The sequence below is a fragment of the Plasmodium gonderi genome, assembly GCF_002157705.1.
Source record: "Plasmodium gonderi DNA, contig: Chr07, whole genome shotgun sequence".
Classification (NCBI taxonomy): Eukaryota; Apicomplexa; class Aconoidasida; order Haemosporida; family Plasmodiidae; genus Plasmodium; species Plasmodium gonderi.
Window position 1 is genome coordinate 310,754 of NW_021628932.1, and position 22,075 is coordinate 332,828.

The following is a 22,075-nucleotide window of genomic DNA, read 5'->3' on the forward strand; positions in this document are numbered from 1 at the left end:
GTAATATCGTTTGAATATATTAGGGAATGTAATTTTGCAAATTTAAAAATTTGTTTCCCCCGCCCATTATCAGTGGCCATTCAATAGTATTTATCTCTTTTCATTGTATGAATTTTAAAAATTTTGGTTCCCTCACCTTTTTGACTTTTTTTTGAATCGCTATTTAATGGAAGAACAAAAAGGGAGAATTTGAAGCGGAAAAAAGCAGGACGACGTTGAAGCATGATAGCAAAGTTAAGCAAAATTGTAGAATCTAGCAAGATAGCAGAGTTAAGCAAAATTGTAGAACATAGCAATCTAGCACAGTTAAGCAAAATAGTAAAATCTGGCAAAAACGTAGGACTAAGCAAAATATTATATTTGCAAGGCCCTATACCCTGCACTTTTCACAGTCACCACTTTTGAGTCTCCCATATCCTCGTATTATTATATATATATATATATGTATATGTATAGAAATATATTTTAACTAATTGCCTATGATTACATTATGAGTATAATGTAGAGGAACGTTATACAGAAGTATTGACATCATCTCAACGGGTAGTCGTAAATGGGGAAAATTAAAGTAGCCATAATAAACGCTAAATGGAAAAGTAGCAATGGATGGAGAAAAGAATAATATAGTCATTTGGTCATATGTTACATAAAGGTGTGAAAATATTCCGTAGAAGTGTTATCCAATGTTATATATTCATTTTCTATGATCCCGTTGTAGTAGCCAAAATTATATAAACGTAAAGCAAATGCTCATCTTAATTTTTTTTTTTTTTTTATTTTATTTTTTTTTTTTTTTGTTATCATATCATTTGTTATCGAACTTGCATTATTCTTTCTAATCCACCTATAGATATATCGATTCGTGGCCTCAGACAAAGGATCATATAAGTGTACATATGTAACATGTTCATATTTGTTTTACTACATATATAAATTTCGTCCATGCAGGACTTCCACATAAAATATATTCATTATACGTTGTAGCATCACTATTCTGAGTTTGTTATTTGTATAACCGGGATATATATACATGGACCAAAAAAAATTTTTTTTTTTTTTTTTTTTTTATTTCATTTGCATTGCTAACAAGGGTGAATAGAATGATATAATTCAAATGATGTTTCCTATCATCCCCATCTGTATGTCCAAGTGACATATATGTGCTTGCTAATTTTACGTGAGATGTTATGTCGATTTGATAATTTGATTTCGTACATTCATATGTACATATTTATAACCCAAATTTTTAAGAACTGGACTAAAGGTTAATCGCTAACCAACTTGATGTGCGTTTATTATTTTTACTATTTTTTTTTTAATTTTTTTTTTTTTTTTTTTTTTTTTTTTAATTCTCTCATTCTGATTTGAGTTAGTGGATCAAAATCGACGTAACTTGGCAGAAACGTAATCATGGGAGATCCCAAAGCAGTAGAACTACGTTCCATCGATGAAAATGATAATGAGAATGATAAGAAATCAGGAATGGAAGAAGTCGTAGAAATCGTAGAAACCGCAGGAATGGAAGGAATGAAAGGAATGACAAGAAATGAAAGTTGCAAAAAGAAACATCACCGAAGAAAAACATCCTTAAGCAAGACAAATGACAATACAAGCACTCCCCACAGTGACAACCAAGAAGATGCTGAATCGAGAAGTCACAGTGTCAAATTCAAAAAGAAAGAAGAGGGTGATCACTCTGCGAGCGATATTGATGGAGGAGATACACAGTATGGATATAATCAAAAATACGAAAGTAATCAATATGAAAATAAGAAACAGAAGAGGAACACTGCAGATGATGTAATGGGAGGAAATGATGAAGCATGTGGAAACGTGAATCCTGACCATGGAAAGGAAAATCGAAATCATGAATCAAGTGAAATGCTAGACAATTCAACATGTGCAGATCTGGAGGAAGAAACAAAATTTATGGAAAATTGGGAAGACACTCAAAAAAAAATTTACGATCCAACAATAGGACTAAGAAGACATTATACAAATGAATTACTATCATGTGGTGAAAAGAATAACATAAGAATATTAGAAAAATGGTCATCAATGATTAATAGAGATATAAATTGGTTTATCAAAACACACAGAACGACATTTTTAAGAAGAGTTAAAAGAGGTATTCCACAAAAATATAGATGGAAAGTATGGTTCCAAATAACGAATAGCAAAATTTTATTAAAAAAATTTCAAAAAAAATATTACTTCTTATCAAGAAAGAAGTCAAATTATACAAATTTAATAATGATAGACATCTCTAGAACATTTCCAGAACTATTAATATTTGATAAATATGCACAAGAACAATTATTTCGCATTTTAAATGCATATTCAAATTATGAACCAGCAGTTGGATATTGTCAAGGAATGAATTTTTTAGTAGGACTTTTACTTATAGTTAGTAGTTTCAATGAAATTGAAACATTTTGTGTTTTAGTTAGTCTCATGAATAATTATCATTTAAAAGAATTTTATAAAGATAAATTTCCATTACTCAATAGATATATATACCTTTTTGAAAAAATTTTACAATGTGAAGCACCAGATCTAGTTGATCATTTTAATAGAGAGGAAGTATTTCCACCTGTATATCTACATCAATGGTTACTTACTTTATTTATAGCTAGCTTACCAATCAAAAGTGTAATAGTCATATGGGATTACCTATTCTGCACTAGCATAAAAACGATACTAATTATATCTGTAGCCTTGTTAAAAATTTTAAAAAGCTATTTAATGAAACATAAATTTGAAAAAATTTTGAAATTATTAAAATCGTTGAAGTATAATGAAAGCAATGATGATATATTGATTGCCAAATTGTTAATTAAAAAATCAGAATCGGTTATATTAAATCCTGAACTTACTTTTCTTTTTGAAAATATTGAGAGGGAAGACATCCCCTTTGATGGTAAATACAAGTTTGCCATTGGAGAAATTAACAATTGTCATTTTACACACGTAGTGAAACATTCAACTAATCATGCCAATATGGATGAACAGAATAGGATAGATAACCAAAATAGAAATCACTGTTATACACAAAAAAATGATAGCCTCAGTAGTTTTGCTGCAAACAATTTTGTCGCATTAGATGGAGGAACCTTACTGAACTTTTTCTCCAACAAAGTTCAGAAGAGGGATACCAAATTGGAACATCGACAGGGAGAAAGAAAATTTGATAGGAATTTTCCAACAGAACAGGAGAAAACGAAAGGAAAATCACCAAAAACTGAACAAAAAGAAGAAAATGGAAAAGAATTAAAGGCACCGACCAATTGCAACTCGAGAGGTTCTGAAGAAGTCGCTGTTCAAAATATTCGAGAAAATAACAACTTGAACACGTTTTATTACAAAATTTTAAGTAGTCATGAAAAAAAATTAAAAAAGAAAAAAGAAAATGCTACCCCAGTTAGCCAAAATAGTAGGAACGATACAGGAAATTCCGTTTTCCACAATTCAGTAAACAGACTGTATAACCATGGAAAGTCTTTTAGCGTACCTAGATCATGCCCCTCTGGGAGAAGCAAAGGAATACACATATCCAACAATAGCCACAATAGCCACAATAGCAACAATAGCCACAATAGCAACAATAGCAGCGACAATAACAGCGAAAACAACAAGAATAACAACAGTGCTGGAAGAACGAACACAAAAACGTCTAATTACAACAAAAAGGATATAAGGGATAGAAAATTAAAACTTAAAAGTGGAATTATGATGACAACGCCTGACTCGTGTCCAAGTAGCTCCCACGAAAATTGTGCATCAAGGCACATTCAGAAGGTTCCGAAGGATACATATCAAGAGTTATCTGAACACACGTACAATAGACGACAAAAAGTTCGTGAGGGAGTTAATATGGAAGAAAGCAGCACTACCTATGAAAAGGATCCACATGTGCATGCTGATAACAAGGAATTAAAGCAAAAAATTATCATATCGAATCATTTTGACACAAAAAATGACAATAATGAATATATCACAACAAGTAATATACAAAATTATGAAATATACGATAGTTATATAAGCGAAGAAGATTTATCCTCATTCAACGTAGTTGGGAAAATAAAAAATAAAAATATCAGTAGGAGAAAGTATAATTATGACCAGAGTGATGATTGTAATGATAACAGTGAGGGGTATAACATGGAGGAGGAGGAGGATCAGAAACCAGATCAACATATGTTATATAAAAGTGACTCTTTCGTTGAGTTTAATTATAGGAAGTATGGAAGAAAAATTACAGGAGAGAAAAACTATCAAAAAGAAGAAAAATATAAGTTAGTTCAAGGCAAAAATGGTACTCATTATAATTTGAAAGAAAACGAAAATGATGTTATGAGAAATAATTCATGTTGGGTTTCACAGGAAGAAAATTTACAAACACAATATGCTAGAAGAAGTGAAGAAAGAAAAAGTCTTACAGGTAATTTAAAAAGACATGCATATTATTATAACAAAAATGATGGAAGGAAAGAAAGTTATTACTCCAACAGAGAAAACAGCACACCGAGACGCGAAGGGCAATTTCTTCAGGATGATGATGATAACCCTGCAGAAAGTTTAATAACAGGAAAAGTGAAACAGTTTGAGAAAAAAATGAATGAAGAGGAGGAACAAGAAATTAGCAGGGCGAAGGAATTGCGCAGGACGAAAGTATTCGAAACGATGGAAAACCAGAGAAAAAAAAAAAAGAAAAAAAAAAAAAAAAAAAACGAATCGAATGTAGTAGGTCAACAGGAATCATGTGGCCATGTTGACGACCAAAATTATAATAATCAAGATGAATTAGGAGAAGAAGAAGAAGAAGAAGAAGAAGAAGAGGAGGAGGAGGAAAGTATTTTCAGCATAAGCCAATATATTAACCCAGACGACAATGAAAAAAAACAAAGTAATGGGTTAGGAATCTTTAATTTAATACATTCCTACGCTAAGGACAGTAGCTGGTTTGATGTTTCGTCAATAAACAAATATTACCAATTTAGCAAAACCACTGGAGATATGGAATTGGATGACATAAATGCAGATAATGAAAATAGGGCGAATGAGTATTATCCGCAAGATCAGAAGCGGGACGATAACCGCTCCCCTATGTGAACCACTTGTTTTGGGGGCCACCCTTGGTATTATTTCTCACCAGCATATTATAGCATCATTCCAGTAATGCTTAGAAAGTTCTGAAAGTCAGCAAATCAATGTATACATATATATATATATATATATATATATATGTATACGTAGAAGACAAATGCAGGGGGGAGGGCTCTATATGTGTGTACAGCCATTTATGTTCTCGCCACCTTGGACCATTATCCCCATGAGAAGAAAAATTAATTAGTCCATATGCTTACATATTTATTCACTTGTTTGTTTAGTTACCCTTTTATTCTTTCCTTTTGTTTGCCTTTTATTTTTCCCTTTTTCTTTCCCGTTTATTCATGTAATGCGTTCATTAGCTTGAGCATGTGTGTCACACGTGTATCCGTACCCCTGTCCTAGACCACTAAGTCTTTCCATCGAGTGTGCCAAACCCATCATCACTAAATGAACAATTGTACATTTGAAATACACAGCGGGAGCTACAAAGTAATTTTTTTTAAAATTGTACTAATCATTTTAATAGGATTTTCTTATCATTTTTTTTTCCCCTTTTTTCATGTGTATGAAATTTATTCCTATTTTTTTACAAAAATATGATTTTTTTTTTTTTTTTTTTTATGCATACGATTTTGTGTACCAATTATACCTCTCACTAACAATTTAATCATTTGTGCATTCGTCGTAATTTTGTAATTTTCACACACTTGCACACATTTGTTCTTTTTACCTGTTCACCTGTAAACACCATACGTATATTCTTCCCAGTGTTTTCACTTTTTTAAAATTCATTTGATTTAAACTTTTTTCCCTTTTTTTTTTCACCCACTCTTTCTTTTTTTCCTTTCTTCTGCACCACATAAAAGTATATTTTTTTTCCTGTTATTTAAAACACAAAAAAAAAAATTTTTTTTTTTTTTTTAAATTAGCCCTAGATAGCGTTTATTCGTCGCCACCACACCACCCCCACAATTTGGTAGAAATTTATTATTTTCAGATTTTAATCCACTTTAAGGGTCGTAGGGCCTGAAAAAAAACTTCAAGAAATAGTGGTAAACATAATTTATTAGTCCTTCGGGGTACGCTTTATGTAAAGAACATTTGAAACGCGTTTACACTTTCTTGTGTATTTATGCAGCGGGAAATCTCTTCACATGTATATACATTTACATATACATGATAATGAAGAATAGTGCTGCTTGCTAGTTTGTGCCAAAGGTAAAGATAGGGAAAAGAACTCCCAAAAAAAAAGGACACAAAGAAAAAAACATTTTTCTTGTGTATCCCGTTTTGAAAAATGCAAATTTTGAACGTGTTCGAATTGAGTGAATATAATGTAAAGGGGGATATACATAGGAGATACGGGGGATAATATAAAAAAAAAAAAAAAATAATAAAATATAAATAAAATAAAACTAAATAACACAAATAAAAAAAAAAACAAAAAAGCAGAATAATGTAGAATAGAGAACTCAGTACCACCCACCGCTATCACTTGAACACAAAATGAACCACAGAAATGAGGCAGATTTCACTGGACACATTCGCTATCACTACTACTGGTGTAGTTTTCTTTTATATTTAAAAATCCGTGCTCGTTAACATTCAAGGATTTCATTTTAGATGAGTTATTGTCCTTTTCTCTACAAGTACTTTGTTCTTTATTTTGCAAACATTTGTTCTTATCATTTTTATTCGTTGAAATAGATTTGCACACTTCTGTACTAACACTGTTTGAAGTAAGATTGTCTCTATCCTGTTTTTGTTTGCATGAGTTCGTTATCGTAGTATGATGGTCATCGTCATGATATTCCCGTTTTGGTGCTTGTGCTTCTTCGTTTGGTTCATTTTTGAGGTAATTTCTTTTTCTGATTTTGGCCAAATATTCTTCGTCTTCACTTTCATGATATTCTTCACGAATTTCTAAAAATCCATCTGGACGCACAAACACATTATTTAGACTCGCTTTTTCCTCTTCGTCTTTTTCATAATTTAAATTGTAATTAAGTTCTAAAGAGAGTTCAAGTTCTTTTGTTAATTTGTTTATAGCATCATTGACAATTTTATATTTATCTTGATAAAATTTTAATTTTTTTTCAAGAAATGCTTGAGCCTTTTCTGCTGTCCTTTCACAGTAGGTGTTACAACCAATATCTTGATACACGTTGTTTGTATATTTTATTTCCCCTTCATAAAAAGCCACTTTAGAAAATGGGATAATAATTCGGTAATTTAATTTTTTTGTTAAGTTGGATATAACTTCAATTGTTTGTTCATATTCATTTATCGCTTTTTTTAATATTTCTTCATTTTGTTTTTCATTTCTTATTTTTAACAATAGTCTCTTAGTTCCTCCTTCGATTTCTTCACTTTGTAAATTGCCCTCCTCATCAACCATGATTCTTCTCTTTTTTTTTTTTCTTTTCGTTCATAGGAAAAGGAAAGACCTTGACAAATACAGAATATGCAACTTTCATATGAATATATATACAAGCTTTTCCCCCTTAATGTAAAATATTTATTATTTATTTTATTTTGACCAGATTTCTTATATTTTCCTACTTTGTCGATTTTTGCAAAACATACATTTTGCTTTGTTTTGACCGTGATGATTTTTTTTTTTTTTTTTTTTTTTTTTTTTATTTCTTCTTATGCAGCTTACATCATAGATACCTCCCACTTTGCTCAATGTATATTTATTCACAGCTAATAAGAAAAAGGAACGACGAAAGAAAATAGAATAAAATTTAAATTAAATAAAAATAAAAACCATACAAAATATAGAAATCATGGAATTTTCTTTAAAACATATAAGCATTCATTTGAGGGATAAAAAGATAATTTCTTCTCAGGGGGAAACACACAAAGTAGGTATGTTAGAATTCCTCAAAAAACTGCAAAATATTATTATCAATATGGCTCCTGAGCAGGTATGATGAAAATTCCGAATTACGTGTGTGTTCATATGTTTTTCTATATTATATTTAGGTCATTTATTACACTTTTTTTTTTTTGTTGTTGTTTTTTCGAAAGTAGTTTATTTCTATTTTATTTTATTTTTTTTTTTTCTCTCCCTTATTAACTCTAGCACAAATCCCAAATGTGAAAAAAGCAGCAAAAAAAAAAAAAATAATAAATAAAATAAAATAAAATAAAACAATAAAAAAAAGCAGTGAAGGGAATAGAAAAGGGGCCAAAAAAAGAAAAAAAAAAAAAAAAAAACATGGGTTATGAGAAAACTTAGATTACATGTAACGTGTAACATATGGTATCCGCTCAAGGTGCAAACAGAAAACAATGCTTAAAAAATTACAACATAATGTGTAAAATGTATTTTCTACTCGTGTAAGCAATGTATCTATGTGTACATACAAAGGCGGAGAATCGATGCTGTTATTCCATCTCAGGACTAAGTAACCCATGATGAGTGTAAATTTATCCCACACAAGAAGAATAGAGAGGGGGGTCAGATACCATCAATATTTTCATAGGGAAAAAGGCGTGTAGGTCAAGTGATGTATATATATATATATATATGCATGTGTGTATGCACGTACGTGTGTGTCTACATATGTGCATACACATGCCGGTACCATGTAAAAATGCATACACAGTTGACAGCAAGGAAAAATCAAATAATGTACTTCTTCAAGTCGAACTGCTTGATAAATCCCTCGAGGGATTTCTTCACCTTTTCCTTATCAATGACAATTGTCTTGTTCACATAATTATAAACATCGTAATTAATATCCTCCATAATTTTTTCAATTATAGTGTGCAATCTACGCACCCCTATATTTTCCACATAGAAATTCATATCATGTGCAGCATTAGCAATTGTCTCAATTGCATCATCTGTAAATTGTAGATCTATACCTTCTGTTTTTAAGAGTGCAATATTTTGCTGTAATAAATTATTATGCGTTTTTGTTAATATTTCTATGAAATCTTTTATAGTTAGACTAGATAAATTTACCTGTACAGGTAATCTTCCTTGTAATTCATTTAGCATATCATTGGGTTTAACTCTTTGAAATGCACCAGAGGCAATGAATAAAATATAATTTGTATTTATATTTCCATATTTCGTATTAATGACACAACCTTCTATGAGTGGTAGTAAATCACGTTGAACTCCTTCTGCACTTGCATCAGGTCCATTGTAGGAAGAATTCGATTTAGAGCAAATTTTATCAATTTCATCAATAAATACAATTCCTTCTTCTTCAACAGATGCGATAGCTGTTTTTAGTATAATGTCCTGATTCATAGATGAATCTATTTCTAATTGTAATAATTTTTGTTTTGCTTCTCGTATAGTCATTGTTTTTTTATCATTCTGTTTGTTAATATTTTGATGAATAATTTTAACGCTTTTTATATTTTGATGATTACTTAGTGCTTCTTTAACTGCATTTTCTACCGAATCGTTAGAAAACATATTATTATTTACATAATTTGGAATGTCAATACTTACTACTTTATCATCTAGTGAACCATCTTTTAAATATTTTCTCCAAATATTTCTTTCTTCTTCTTTTATATTTCCTAACAGGGAATAGAGAATAACATTTTCAACTGTTTCTTCTGCTTGTTCTCGAATTTCAATTTCGAATTTTGTTTTTTGTCTCTTTACAGCTATTTCTACCAAATCTTTAATAATTTGATCAACATCTTTTCCATGAAATCCAACTTCCGTAAATTTTGTTGCTTCTACTTTGATAAAAGGTGCATCTACAAACATTGAAATTCTTCTAGCTATTTCTGTTTTTCCAACACCTGTAGGACCTATCATCAAAATATTTTTTGGAATGATATCTTTCTTCATATCGTCATTTACTTGTATTCTTCTCCATCTTTGTCTCAATGCATTTGCTACTACTTTCTTTGCTTCTGTTTGACCTATTATATATTTGTTTAAATATTCTACAATTTCATGCGGATATAAACATTTCTTATTCGTTTTCCCATTCTTCATTTGAAAATTTATTTTCTCTTTATCTTCTCCACTTTGTTTTTCATCACATCGATTCTTTTGCTTTTCTGAAAATCCTTCATTTTCTGCTTCATCCATTTTACCTATTCCATCGCTCCCTTGGTTTTCATCCATCTTCAAAGTATTCAACTCTTCAACACACATGGTACCACCTGTGGTTGAAATCGTGTTACAGTTACCCTTACTTTCTTCGATCATATTTTCGTTCTCTTCTGTTATGATCATCTTCTCACATTTATTCCCCTTTTTTCCATCATCATTCATTTCATGTATGTTTATAATATTTTCCTTTGTTATTTTGACTTTTGCAAAATTTTCCTCATTACTTAACTCTCCTTGTGCTACTTCCTCCTTGGTAAAAGAACTTTCATCTGCATGTAAATCACTGATATTTTTATTTTTTTCTGTAAAGTTATTTCCTTCATTGTCTTCGTTACTAAATGTGTAACGATTCGTCCGATTGTTAAATATATAATCCTTGTTTTTTTCATTTGTGTTCATCCTTCTCCTTTCTAAATCACTTTCTTTAAGGCACGATTCTCTTTTCTCAAAAAATATAAATTTTTCCGTTTCATTATTTTTGTTCAAAATGCCAACCTCCTTATCAAACCCTGTGTTCTTCTTTCCATTGATATAATTATACTTTTCATGGGATCCACCATTACAATACATTTGAATTAACCCAAAATCCGTCTTATCATCCTTCTTCCCTTGAGGAATTTGGTTAATTTTATCATCATTTTGTAAATTTACCTTTTTCCAATCTTGCTTTTGTGTTCTATTATTACCCCTTAATGAACAAGTTACTTCATGTAAATGTTTCTGTTTCGCGTTTATATAGTTTATTTGTATTGTTAAATCTTCACCAGTTCTATTACTATGATGTAGATTGTTATTTCTCTTCATTTTGTTCTTCTCATTTGGAAAGAGATTTCCTACTTTATTTTTGGGTGTAACAATCTCCGATTCATTTCCAAATTGCATTACATTTGTTAATATCTTGTTGACGGCATTTTCATTGGTATATTTGATTGTGTTATTTCGTGTTTTTGCATTATTTATATTCACACAATTCGAAATGTGATCTTGTGCCTCTTCATTTTTTACATATTTTAAATTAAAATGGGGATATTTTTTCTTCTTATTTAGCAAATTCACCAATTTAATGTACTTGTGTGCATCAAGGTTTTTCATTGTAATTGTTTTCGTAATTAGGTGGAAGGTTTGGGGACTTCAAAATCAGGCGGAAGTTTTTTACATAATTTTAAATCTTTTCTTGGCTTTATTATTATTATTATTATTATTTTTTTATTTATTATTATTATTATGTTTTTTTTTTTTTTTTTTCCTTTCTATTTTATTATCATCAAATATTAATAACTTCTAATGTTTTATCCTTTTTCCCTTCCCCCTTGAATCGGTTGTCGAAACAGCTCATTGGAAGTTAATGCAAAAATGGAAAATGTTCCAATTAAAGAGACCTTAAGAAGGATATATATATATTAAGGGTACCAAAAGGGAAGTACCTTTTTTTTTTTTTTTGTGTCACAACTAATGTTGTGCTATGCTACACGTGTGATCAAAAGATCGTGCTGATACAGAATATGCAAAATGGTTTGGAGATGCTTTTATAAAAAAAAAAAAAAAAAAAAAAAAAAGCAAGAAAAGGGGGGTGTATACATGCATACGTACGTGTACATATTCATATTATATATATAATATATATATAAGCGTTACACTTCACATTAACAAATTGCTGTACTCATTTTACATATACACAATACTCCTGTTATATTTGCTTAAGTGAGTTTTTAAAAAAGAAAAAAAAAACTCTCCTTTTGCCTTTGGGACAAAAAAATTGTCAAAGATAAAAGTCATATGTGCGTAAATTGTGGGGAGGGAAAAAAATAAACTACTCAAAATGGAGCATTCAAAATGGGGTATTCAAAATGTCAGTCAATCAAAATGAACCATTCAGGACGAAGTGATGAAAAAGAGATACTCCAAATGAAAGGCTGGAAAAAATATAGTTAAACAAAATGGGGAAAAAGCGATGAAAAATAAAATTAACAGCAACAATCCTGGAGAACAGGGTTTAGAAAAAAAAAAAAAAATAATAAAATAAAGTTATACAAAATATAAAGAAAAAAAATGTTTACTTTTCAAAAGGGTTAATTTTATTTTATTTATTTTTTTTTTTTCTCGCATAGGGATATTTTAGCTTTATTTGATGCTCGTAACAAATTTGATCTCTCTATTTTATTTTTTTTTTTTTTTTTGCTTTTTTTATTATTATTTTTTTTCTTTTTTCCCCTGAACAAAACTTAAAGAGATAATTACTGCTTATATGCACACTGTTTTCTGTTTTTGAAGTATTTTTTGTCAACACTTTTTTTTTTTTTTTTTTTTTTTTTTTGGCATTCTTTTAGCATCATTACGCACCACTTCGTTATATATGTGTGCCAAGCTATATTTACTCTCAATTAACTTTTTATTTTATGTGAAAAAAGAAAGGATAAATCCTTAGTGTCCTTGGGTACATATATGTGACCATTGAATATTTCGTGTACACACCCTCTATGTTTACACATCGATTGTTTGGAAAGCACCTTTCGCATGTATACCTACACAGTGCATATACATATACTTACACATTTCCAAATGCACACAAGCATACATAGCATATACATATGCTTATACATTTGTAAACCGCACACCTACACATTCGCTCACACGTGCATGTAAACTGACCATGCCTTTAGCAGTATTATTTATTTTCCCATTTTATATGCTTCAACTGAATAAGTAATAACTGTAAAATCCTAGAAAAATATATTTTCTTTTAAAACAAGTTACCCAAAAAATTCTCCACGACCCCGCGTATATGTTAATGCATGTTCATACGTGTATCTTAACAAACATGTATATATACCTTGTGGTAAAGAGACCCATAACAAGGCTAAATGTCTCGGTTGACAAAAGCTTACTGTTTTCTCAAAAACGGCTAAACTGGTTAAGACACATACACATATACATATATATATATATATACCTGCTCCTTTCATGTAAATGATGGTCGATAGGAAAACACTTCTCTACTCTTAGTGTGCACCCATTCTAGACGCAAAATTAATTCTCACAATTAGTACCAACTTTTCCATCACCTAGATCAAATTCTAGCCCATGTGTTTTTAAAATGTACAAATATGCAAAAAAAAAAAAATTCATTGCACTTGTCTAAATGTCTATTAAAAAATAAATAAAATAAAAATGTTATATGCACAGCTGCACGATGAATGTATTTACCTGTAATTTTTTTTTTTGATATTTTTCGTTCACAAAGAGAGTGAATATTTTAATGATATGCTTTGTAGAAAATTGACACATTCCTTGTAATAACCCGTTTATACTTTTTACTTTTCATTTTTCCAGGATGCTATAAATTCCCATGCTTTTTTTTTTTTTTTTTTTAAACGTAAAAGTAAAGCGTCACAATGGATGGATGTATCAATTACATGCTCCGCTTATTTAACCGAAAACAATTTTTTTTACACAAACCAGGTTTGTCACAATCACTAGGTTGATCGTATGTACCGTTTGACAATTTAAATATGTTTACTTATATATACACACACACAATACTTATGGTTGCATGTGTTGCATATGTATATTAAAATTTCTCCTTTGTACACATGGATAAATGTGTAATAAAAAAAAAAAATAAATAAATAAAATAAATAAATAGCCAAAAAGGGATAATAATATTATGTTGAGCAACAAACATTATTGGTGAGTAGGGACACAGATATTCTTTGAAAAGAACTTTCCTAGCTCATACGAAACTTGCATATACGACACACATTACTCCGTATCACATTTGTCACTTATTCATAATTCAGAGATTCTAAAAAGGAAATAATACCTTAGGCCTCGCTTGTTGCTAAGTGAAAAAGGTTAGAAATAGATTTGTTGTAACCGACTGATAAAAAAAATTATAATTGCCTAGTTATGTACATACACACATGCACTTATTGTGATTACTTTAGTAAGAAACTTTCATATTATTCTTTTTTCCTTTTCCTTTTTCTTTTTCTTTTTTCTATGTTTCTCAAAATCGTTCTCACTTACTCGCAATACATCATAATCGAAGCCATATTTTATCTCGTCCTTGTCATATTCCTTGTAAAATGTTTTGATGTTCTCCTGAATGTTTGAAAACATTTGCTTTATAAAAAAAGGGTAGTGAAGTAAAGAGGTTATATGGATGCGGAAAAATATCCAAAAAAGTGAGTCCCACGCTGTGCTACAAAATGACTTAAAATGAGACTATAAATGTTGCATATAAAAATAGGAAGGTTTATGCACAGCTATTGTCAATTTTCACAAACTTGTAATCTTATTTTATGTCCTGGAAGCCAATTCACTTTGTTAAATTTTTCTACGTCATCCAATATGTTCGCATTCAAATATAGCAGAGTCTCCATCTGTAAAAAAAAAAAAAAAAAAATAAATAAAAAAATAAAAAAATTAGCTAAAATGTAGGACATAAAGTAAACACTGCAACTTTTGCACATGAATGAAATGACGATAAATTTTCTTCCTTCTTACACTATCAAATCCGACATTGATGAAATGTTTAGCGATTTCTGTGGTTAATTTTTGGCTTTTAAAAAACTCAGTTACGAGCTTTTTTTCCTTTTCCAGTTCTAAATCTGCAGAGTGAGCGAAAAAATAATATACAAAAATTAAATAAAACATTTTATTTTAATCATCTGTATAAACTTGTTTAATGATATATTTGCCTTTTTGACTTTCTTTTAGCTAGTCTCTTTCTTTACACATTCAAGAAAATGTAGACACATTCAGATGTCTCAATCTAAGTTAGACAATTTACCAACATCCCAGACATGGGCAAATCCCCTCAAATGAGACGCATAATTTTTACATAAGAAATCTACCATAAAATGAATAACATTTTTTGGTTGTTTTTTTTCAATTTCCTGAAATGTTAAAAAAAAAAAAAAAAAAAAACGCGTAAATACGTGAAATGACATAAATTGCCTGATAGTGACAATCCCTTCAGGGGTTCTTCAAAAAGGTGAGCAATTCAATCAGTATGCTCAAATATTAAAATGATAGTAATAATAATAATACAGTATTTTAAATATGGACATGCCTGTGATAGGCAATCGAACAGCTTAGATAGGGATTTTCTGGAGCAATCTTCAGGTAGCATTTTTTAGTGGATGTACTTTAAATTCTGTAAAAATTAGAACATAGTACATGTAGCATTAAATATGCATATCTATATGAATGCTTACTGGCACTACATGATCCGACCTAATTTGTACACATGAAAAAAAAAAAAAAAAAAAAATTTTCATCAGTTATTACCGTTTCTTTTCTTTTTCTTTTTTTTTTTTTCGGGAAAGTGCAGTTAACTCCAGCAGCGGTCTCTTTTCAGTTCCTTTTAAACGATTATTTAATACAAATGTAAAATGTAATGTTTTCTTTAAAAAAAAAAAAATAAATAAAAATAATTTTTCATTTTAAATAAAAATAAAGTTTGATAATAATTAGCACAGTCATGCGAAGAATAAACGTTTTATTTTTCTAACTTATTAAAAGCAGACGTAGTAAAAATTCGATTAAGTTAGCAATATAATTTGTGCTTCAGGGTAGCAGGGCGAAGAAGATAGTTACAATGTAGAAACGGTTGCATATTTACAAAAAAAGCAATTCACACATCCGCGTGTAGGGTGTATGTATATATATATATATATATATATATGTATGTATATGTGTGTGTATTTTATATGCACATATTTATCCACACATAAATAACAAAACCAACTATCCGCTCAAAGGGATAAAAACACATTAACTTAGGTATACACTTCATGACACAATTATTTTGAATTAATTTTTTATTTTTGTAGAAAATTTCCAAATGCTGTTACATTTTTTTTTTTTTTTTTTCCCAACAATTTTTCATTTCGCCACAATCGTTTAGTCTTTTTTTCACGCAGTTTCTTCGTCTTTCACCGTAAAATGATTTTCTTTATTTCTTTATTTCTTTATTTCTTTATTTCTTTATTTCTTTATTTCTTTATTATTTTTTTTTTTTTTTAAATATTACATATACCCCTTCGTTCCCCTTTTTTTCACTCACTATTTTTGCAGTTCCAATGTTGGTCCAAATTACACCTCAGCACACATGCAAAAAAAAAAAAAAAAAAAAAAAAAAAAAAAAGGGGGAAAAAAGAAAAAAAATTGGAGAAATAATTACACCAAGGAAGTCAAATTTAGACATTGAATAAAACGATCACTACGTATAACCTAAACGGAGCTATTTTTTAATGAGTAAAAGGAATAGACAATTGGAACACAAAATTGTTAAAAAAAATTCTACTACTGCTGTTATTTCTGCACTATTTCCTACTTTCTTTTTTTCTTTTTTTTTTCCTTTTCTCAAAATTTTAAACTAAAAAATATCTGCATATACATTCTGCAGAAAAATAGTATGTCCCACAATAATACAGGAAAATACATTTTAAAATTTTCATATGTTTAAATTGTAAATAAAAAGAGCGATATATGGTTATAATACAAAAGTAAAATTTTAGCCATTTTTTGTTGTGGATTTTCAAAAAATACATATTCTGTAAAATGATAAAAAGCGAATTAAAGTGATATTTCTTTCTTTTTCTCTTTTATTATTTTTAAAAGGTAATTTGGGAGGAAAGGGGGAGAAGGACGTCCGATTTTTATGTATACATTCGGGAATATGTACATATGCACATAGGCTTGTATCACAACTGTATGTTTATTCCTGAAATGCAAATCATGCCACAATTAGCATAGTGTAAAGTGGTTTTTAACTGTCTATGTGTGTATGAGACTTTCATTCCTGAAATTGTCATATCAAAAATAAGTAAACCTTATGCACTAGAGCATATGCACTCACATATAACCTTCACATATAATGATATACAATTTTAATGCTTTAGGGAACATACATATAGTGGAAGCAAAAAATAGGTATTAATGGTTAAAAAAAAAACAAGATTAAAAAGGAAGTGTAAAGAAATCAAACAAAAAGTGTTGATCCATGATAAACTGATATCCATGTATATATATATTCCTTTTATTTTGCATGCATCATCTATGGCATAGGAATATATATAACCTTTAACAATAAATAGAGATAATTATGCATGTCAAAAAATAGGTGCTGAAAATGGTTTCTCATTTCTATCTTACTTTTTTACAGCTTTGAGAAAAATATACAAAAACATGTTTATAAGTGTATAAAAATATACAACACCGTGCACAAAGATGTACTTCTAAATAACAACAAACCTTTCTTATTCTTAGACTACTTTATATACACATAAGTTTCAACTTTATGCTATTTTTCTATAATCTTTCTAGGAGCTCTTTTTTTTTCGTTTTTTTTTTTTTTTTTCCCTTTCCCGTTTCAGGGGATCACAATGAGAAAAATGTGCTGAATGAGTCTGTATAAATCCTTCTTCGTTTTTTCCCTCCATTTCTAACCATATATATACATATCAATATTGCGGTGATAAAATGAAAAAAAAAAAAAAAAAAAAAATTGAAAATCATTCCAATGTCCTACCACAAATGAAAATGATATGTGAAATAAATAAAAAAAAAAATAGGCTTTCATAGGAAATGTCGTAATGAATGTTAAGGCAATGATACATTACAGGCATGGATATAATTTATCTCCTTGCCGACATTCGATTTTGAAAGCAAATGGGAAAAGGGGGGAGAAACTCCGAAAAAGTTAAAAAAAAAAAAAAAAAAAAAATGTGTATATGCCCTAAAGTGTACTATCCGAGAAGCAACATAATGCTGCAGCATACCAGTTACGATGGGCATTCAAAAAAGTAGCAGATTGATACTATATATTTTCTTTCCATATGCTAGATAGTTTTCATGTTTTCTTTTTCTTTTCCCGTTTCTTTTTTCCTTTTTTTTTTTTTTTTTTTTTCCTACATTTTTCAAAGGTTATGAATTTTGAGCATAGGGTCATCAAAATAATAGAAATTTTTGGTAGACTTTTCTTTGCTTACTGATAGTTAACACAAAGTTGGATACTTCTTACTTATTTCCTTTCACATTATTTGTTTTATTCTGTCAGTTTTATTCCACCCGTTTTATTTCATCCGTTTTACTTCATCCGTTTTATTTCATTTGTTTCGTTGTACTCTATTTTTTTTTTTTTTTTACGCTATTTTTTCTCATTTTATTTATTTTTTTTTTTTTCTTTTCCGTTTTACAAAAACATGTTTAAAAGCAAAATAAACCTGGGCAATAAAAACTTCCTCGGCAACAAGGACAGGAAAAAGTATGTTCAAATTTTACCATTTAATATTCATGTTTCCAGAAAAATGGAGAAACACCTTGGTTAATATATTTTCCAATTTTGACCAGGAGAGTGGACTCCAGATTAATAATATGCATGAAGAGGAACCATTCTCCTATGGGTTCTAGTATTTCCATAGATGAACACAAAAAGCCTATACGTGCTGACATCTATTTGTTATGCTCCTTTAATGCAAAGGAGATGGGCAATTGGAAATACTTGCGTAGACCACTATAAACTGATAATTAGCACAGCACACTAAAATTCAATGCAGCAAAAAAAAAAAAAAATAAATAAAACACACGCAGACAAATGTATATATAGAGAGCTTTAGCATCATAGTAGAAAAAAGGCTTTCGACTTAGGAGTCTTTCTTGGAGTGGAATAATTTCATATTGCACATTCCCAATTTTTGAGAGCAATTATTTGTTGCTTCTCCAGAGTGTTCATAATTTTTTCTCATCCCCTTCAAAACATTTTTTCATAAAATCTTCATTTTTCTCAACTTGTAAACACAGATTAGCCGTAACGATCAAGACGACATTCAACTTGGAAAGTGACGAACAAGTGGATGAAATTTTAGACAAAGAAAACACAAGTATCTGTAAAGTGCAAAAAACAAAAATAACGATATACCTTTCGAAAAACATCCCAGTTTTATTCTCCATCAAAAATGACATTTTTCCAACCGTGTACACATTATGGAAATTCCCACAAATAATTCCTTGTTTTGTAATTTATCCACCTGCATCTGAATTCTTGCTAAAGGGGGCGGATTTAATGATTCCAGGTATATGCAAAGATATTGACGATGTAGAAAAATTAAAAGAAGGAAATATATGGGGAGTTCGAGTTTTTAATAACCCACATATATTTGCCGTTGGCTATTGCGTAGTTGACTATGATAATAATAATTATTTTTATGATTTAAAAGGAAAGTGTTTAAAAATTGTTCATATATTTAATGATGAATTGTGGAAATTAGGTTCACAAACAGTTCCCCATAGTAGCTTTCAGAATAAAATTATTGATTCGGTGGAAAATGTCATAGACAATTTTGATGATTTTAAAGTATATGATGAAAATAAAGGGAAAAAAAAAACAAAATCGAAAAATAAACAACGGGAAGATAAAAAAAAAAATTATCACAATGGTTGTAGTAATGCTAAATGTGGCCCTCAGCATGTGCATAATCACGACCACGAGGATGAGGAAGATGGGCAAGACAATGATGAGGAAGATGGACACGAAGATTTCCAAGACGATTTCCAAGACGATTTCCAAGACGATTTCCAAGACGATTTCCAAGATGATTACCAAGACGATTGCCAAGAAGATTGCCAAGAAGATTGCCAGGACGATGGACGTTATAGAGCATTTACTGATGATGAAAGTGAACACGAGAAACATAATGGTAGAGATGAAAAAAACGTTCAATTAATGGAAAATAAATCCAAACCGAAAAGCACAAATGAAAAAAGCCTAGTAAACTTTTATAAACACTTCAATGTAATATTATCTAAAAGGAGTCTTCCAAAAGGGGGAACGCTTCCAGCTAGTGGCAAAAGTGTTAACAAGAAAATAACAAACTCAAGTCAAGAAAAAAAAAAAAAAATAGAAACTTTTCAGATAAAGAAGGACCCCTCAAATGAAATAGCCAAAAAAAAGTGTTCAGTTGACCTCGATTCAATAGACCAGAATTATTTACATCTAAACACAACTAGTGATGCAAAAAGGGAAAAACAAAAGAATCAAAGCTTGGTTGATAGCTATGGAACTGAACAAGAGAAAGAAGAGGTACTAAAAAAAGCGATAGATCATACTCATAACAAAACAGACATAATGAATAAGTGGGAAGAATTTTCAGAAGAAGAAACTTTACAAACTAACAAAGAAGATAAAACAGATGCAAGTAAAAATGAAGGGAATAATATAATAGAATCAGAAAAGATAAAAAATTCCCACGATGAAAAATCAAGTGAATCATCCTTAGTAGATGATGTTAACGTAAACGTGACACACAAAACTAGTGAAAATAATATATTCGAACTAAGCAGTGAACAACAAGATTTGTTACTATTATACCTCTTTCTGGAAGTAGTACAATCATTGAATGATGATCATTTACCATTAGAAGTATCAGCAATATACAGTAAAATGTCTAAAGAATTTTTATACGTTCATCGAAATGAAACTTTTCTGAGTGAGTTACAAAAACGTGATGTATCTCTTGACATTATAAATAAAATAAAAAAAAAAGAATTGAAGATTGAATTAGATGTGAAAAAATCCACACATAAGAAAATCATTAAATTCATTCAGTATTGCTCAAAAATGAAACTAATAAAGATAAAAGAAAACAGAAATATTGTATCCGTTGTCAATATACGTAAGGGAAGTTCTATCATCTCATCGTACAAACCCATGACTATTGATGAGAAAAAAAAGTGCGAAATAGGAGAAGGAGATCAAAATGGTTTACCTGTAAGGAGTGAAATGGACAAGGTATTAAAAAATAACCAACAAGACAAAAGTGGAAGAAACGAATTGACTAATAAAGGTGCCCAAGTATTGGAGTTTTACATTCCAACATCCAAAACGGTTAACATATTCAAATGCGTTGATAAGACAGCAGGAAAAAATTCCTACTACAATATTAATCAACTAAAAGACATATTAAAATCGTATGTACAGAATCAGAATTTACAAAACAGTAAAGAAAATAATCTCGTAAAGTTAAACGATGAATTACGCAACTTTTTGAATCCTACAAACGAATCTTCCTTTATAGCTTATGAATCCCTTCTAAATCATTTCATTTCGATTCAACAACCATGCTATGCAATAGTAAAAGAAGGTGCCAATTTTGACGTAGATCCAATTAAAGTAACAAAAGGGAAATGCCCATCCATTCATATCTACGCAGTTGCAAGAATGAAAGGGAAAAAATATGTAACACATATAACCAATTTGTTACTTTTTCATGTGGATCTTAACAAATTCTCAGAACACATTCAAAAATTGCTAGCTTGTTCATGTTCTATTATCATTTCTCCTTCTACAAAAAAAGAGGAAGTCCTTGTTCAGGGAAATGTTGTAAATTTGATACATGACATTTTAGTTACGAATTATAGCCTCCCAAGGAAGTATATTGTGCTTAATTCGAAGTAAAATAATGGTTGGAACCACATGCTAGAATTAATTCACACATATACGATCAAACCTTAATGGAAAAAAAAAAAAAAATTTCGTATGTTAGAACACTTTTGATGTGTAGCTGAGATTACATGCACAAACATAAATCGGGTGTGATACACATGCGCTTTTTTTTTTTTTTTTTTTTTTTTTTTTTTTTTTTTTTTTTTTTTTTTTTTTTTTTTTATCTCCTATTTTTTTTTTTTTACAGATAGCTCGAGATGTTAATCATTCATTTATCTGTACTGTCCAAAATAAATCTTTTTCGTTTTTCCCCCATACCGTTACCACAAAAGGCAAACAAAAAGTTTCTCACGCTACTTCACATTCAGCAATTCAGCAGCTTAATAATGATATATATATATATGTATGTATATGGA

The 22,075-nt window shown here is 29.7% G+C and overlaps 5 protein-coding genes across 5 annotated transcripts; 2 read left to right on the forward strand and 3 right to left on the reverse strand.

The window, feature by feature from the left end:
- Nucleotides 1-1,482: 1,482 nt before the first annotated feature.
- On the forward strand, nucleotides 1,483-5,112 carry PGO_070520 (TBC domain containing protein; the record flags this gene model as incomplete). Its single annotated transcript, XM_028686925.1, has 1 exon — nucleotides 1,483-5,112. One exon carries the CDS (start codon nucleotides 1,483-1,485, stop codon nucleotides 5,110-5,112), a length of 3,630 nt encoding a protein of 1,209 aa, XP_028542726.1.
- Nucleotides 5,113-6,643: 1,531 nt separating this feature from the next.
- On the reverse strand, nucleotides 6,644-7,510 carry PGO_070530 (hypothetical protein, conserved; the record flags this gene model as incomplete). The annotated part of the gene is made up of 1 exon (XM_028686926.1): nucleotides 6,644-7,510. One exon carries the CDS (start codon nucleotides 7,508-7,510, stop codon nucleotides 6,644-6,646), a length of 867 nt encoding a protein of 288 aa, XP_028542727.1.
- A 1,233-nt stretch (nucleotides 7,511-8,743) lies between these two features.
- On the reverse strand, nucleotides 8,744-11,302 carry PGO_070540 (ATP-dependent heat shock protein; the record flags this gene model as incomplete). Its single annotated transcript, XM_028686927.1, has 1 exon — nucleotides 8,744-11,302. The coding sequence occupies one exon, from the start codon at nucleotides 11,300-11,302 to the stop codon at nucleotides 8,744-8,746; it is 2,559 nt and encodes an 852-aa protein (XP_028542728.1).
- A 2,710-nt stretch (nucleotides 11,303-14,012) lies between these two features.
- On the reverse strand, nucleotides 14,013-15,344 carry PGO_070550 (hypothetical protein; the record flags this gene model as incomplete). The annotated part of the gene is made up of 6 exons (XM_028686928.1): nucleotides 14,013-14,048; nucleotides 14,237-14,332; nucleotides 14,497-14,592; nucleotides 14,717-14,820; nucleotides 15,003-15,108; nucleotides 15,285-15,344. 6 exons carry the CDS (start codon nucleotides 15,342-15,344, stop codon nucleotides 14,013-14,015), a joined length of 498 nt encoding a protein of 165 aa, XP_028542729.1.
- Nucleotides 15,345-18,420: 3,076 nt separating this feature from the next.
- PGO_070560 (hypothetical protein, conserved) lies at nucleotides 18,421-21,671 on the forward strand (the record flags this gene model as incomplete). The annotated part of the gene is made up of 2 exons (XM_028686929.1): nucleotides 18,421-18,482; nucleotides 19,019-21,671. 2 exons carry the CDS (start codon nucleotides 18,421-18,423, stop codon nucleotides 21,669-21,671), a joined length of 2,715 nt encoding a protein of 904 aa, XP_028542730.1.
- Nucleotides 21,672-22,075: the final 404 nt, after the last annotated feature.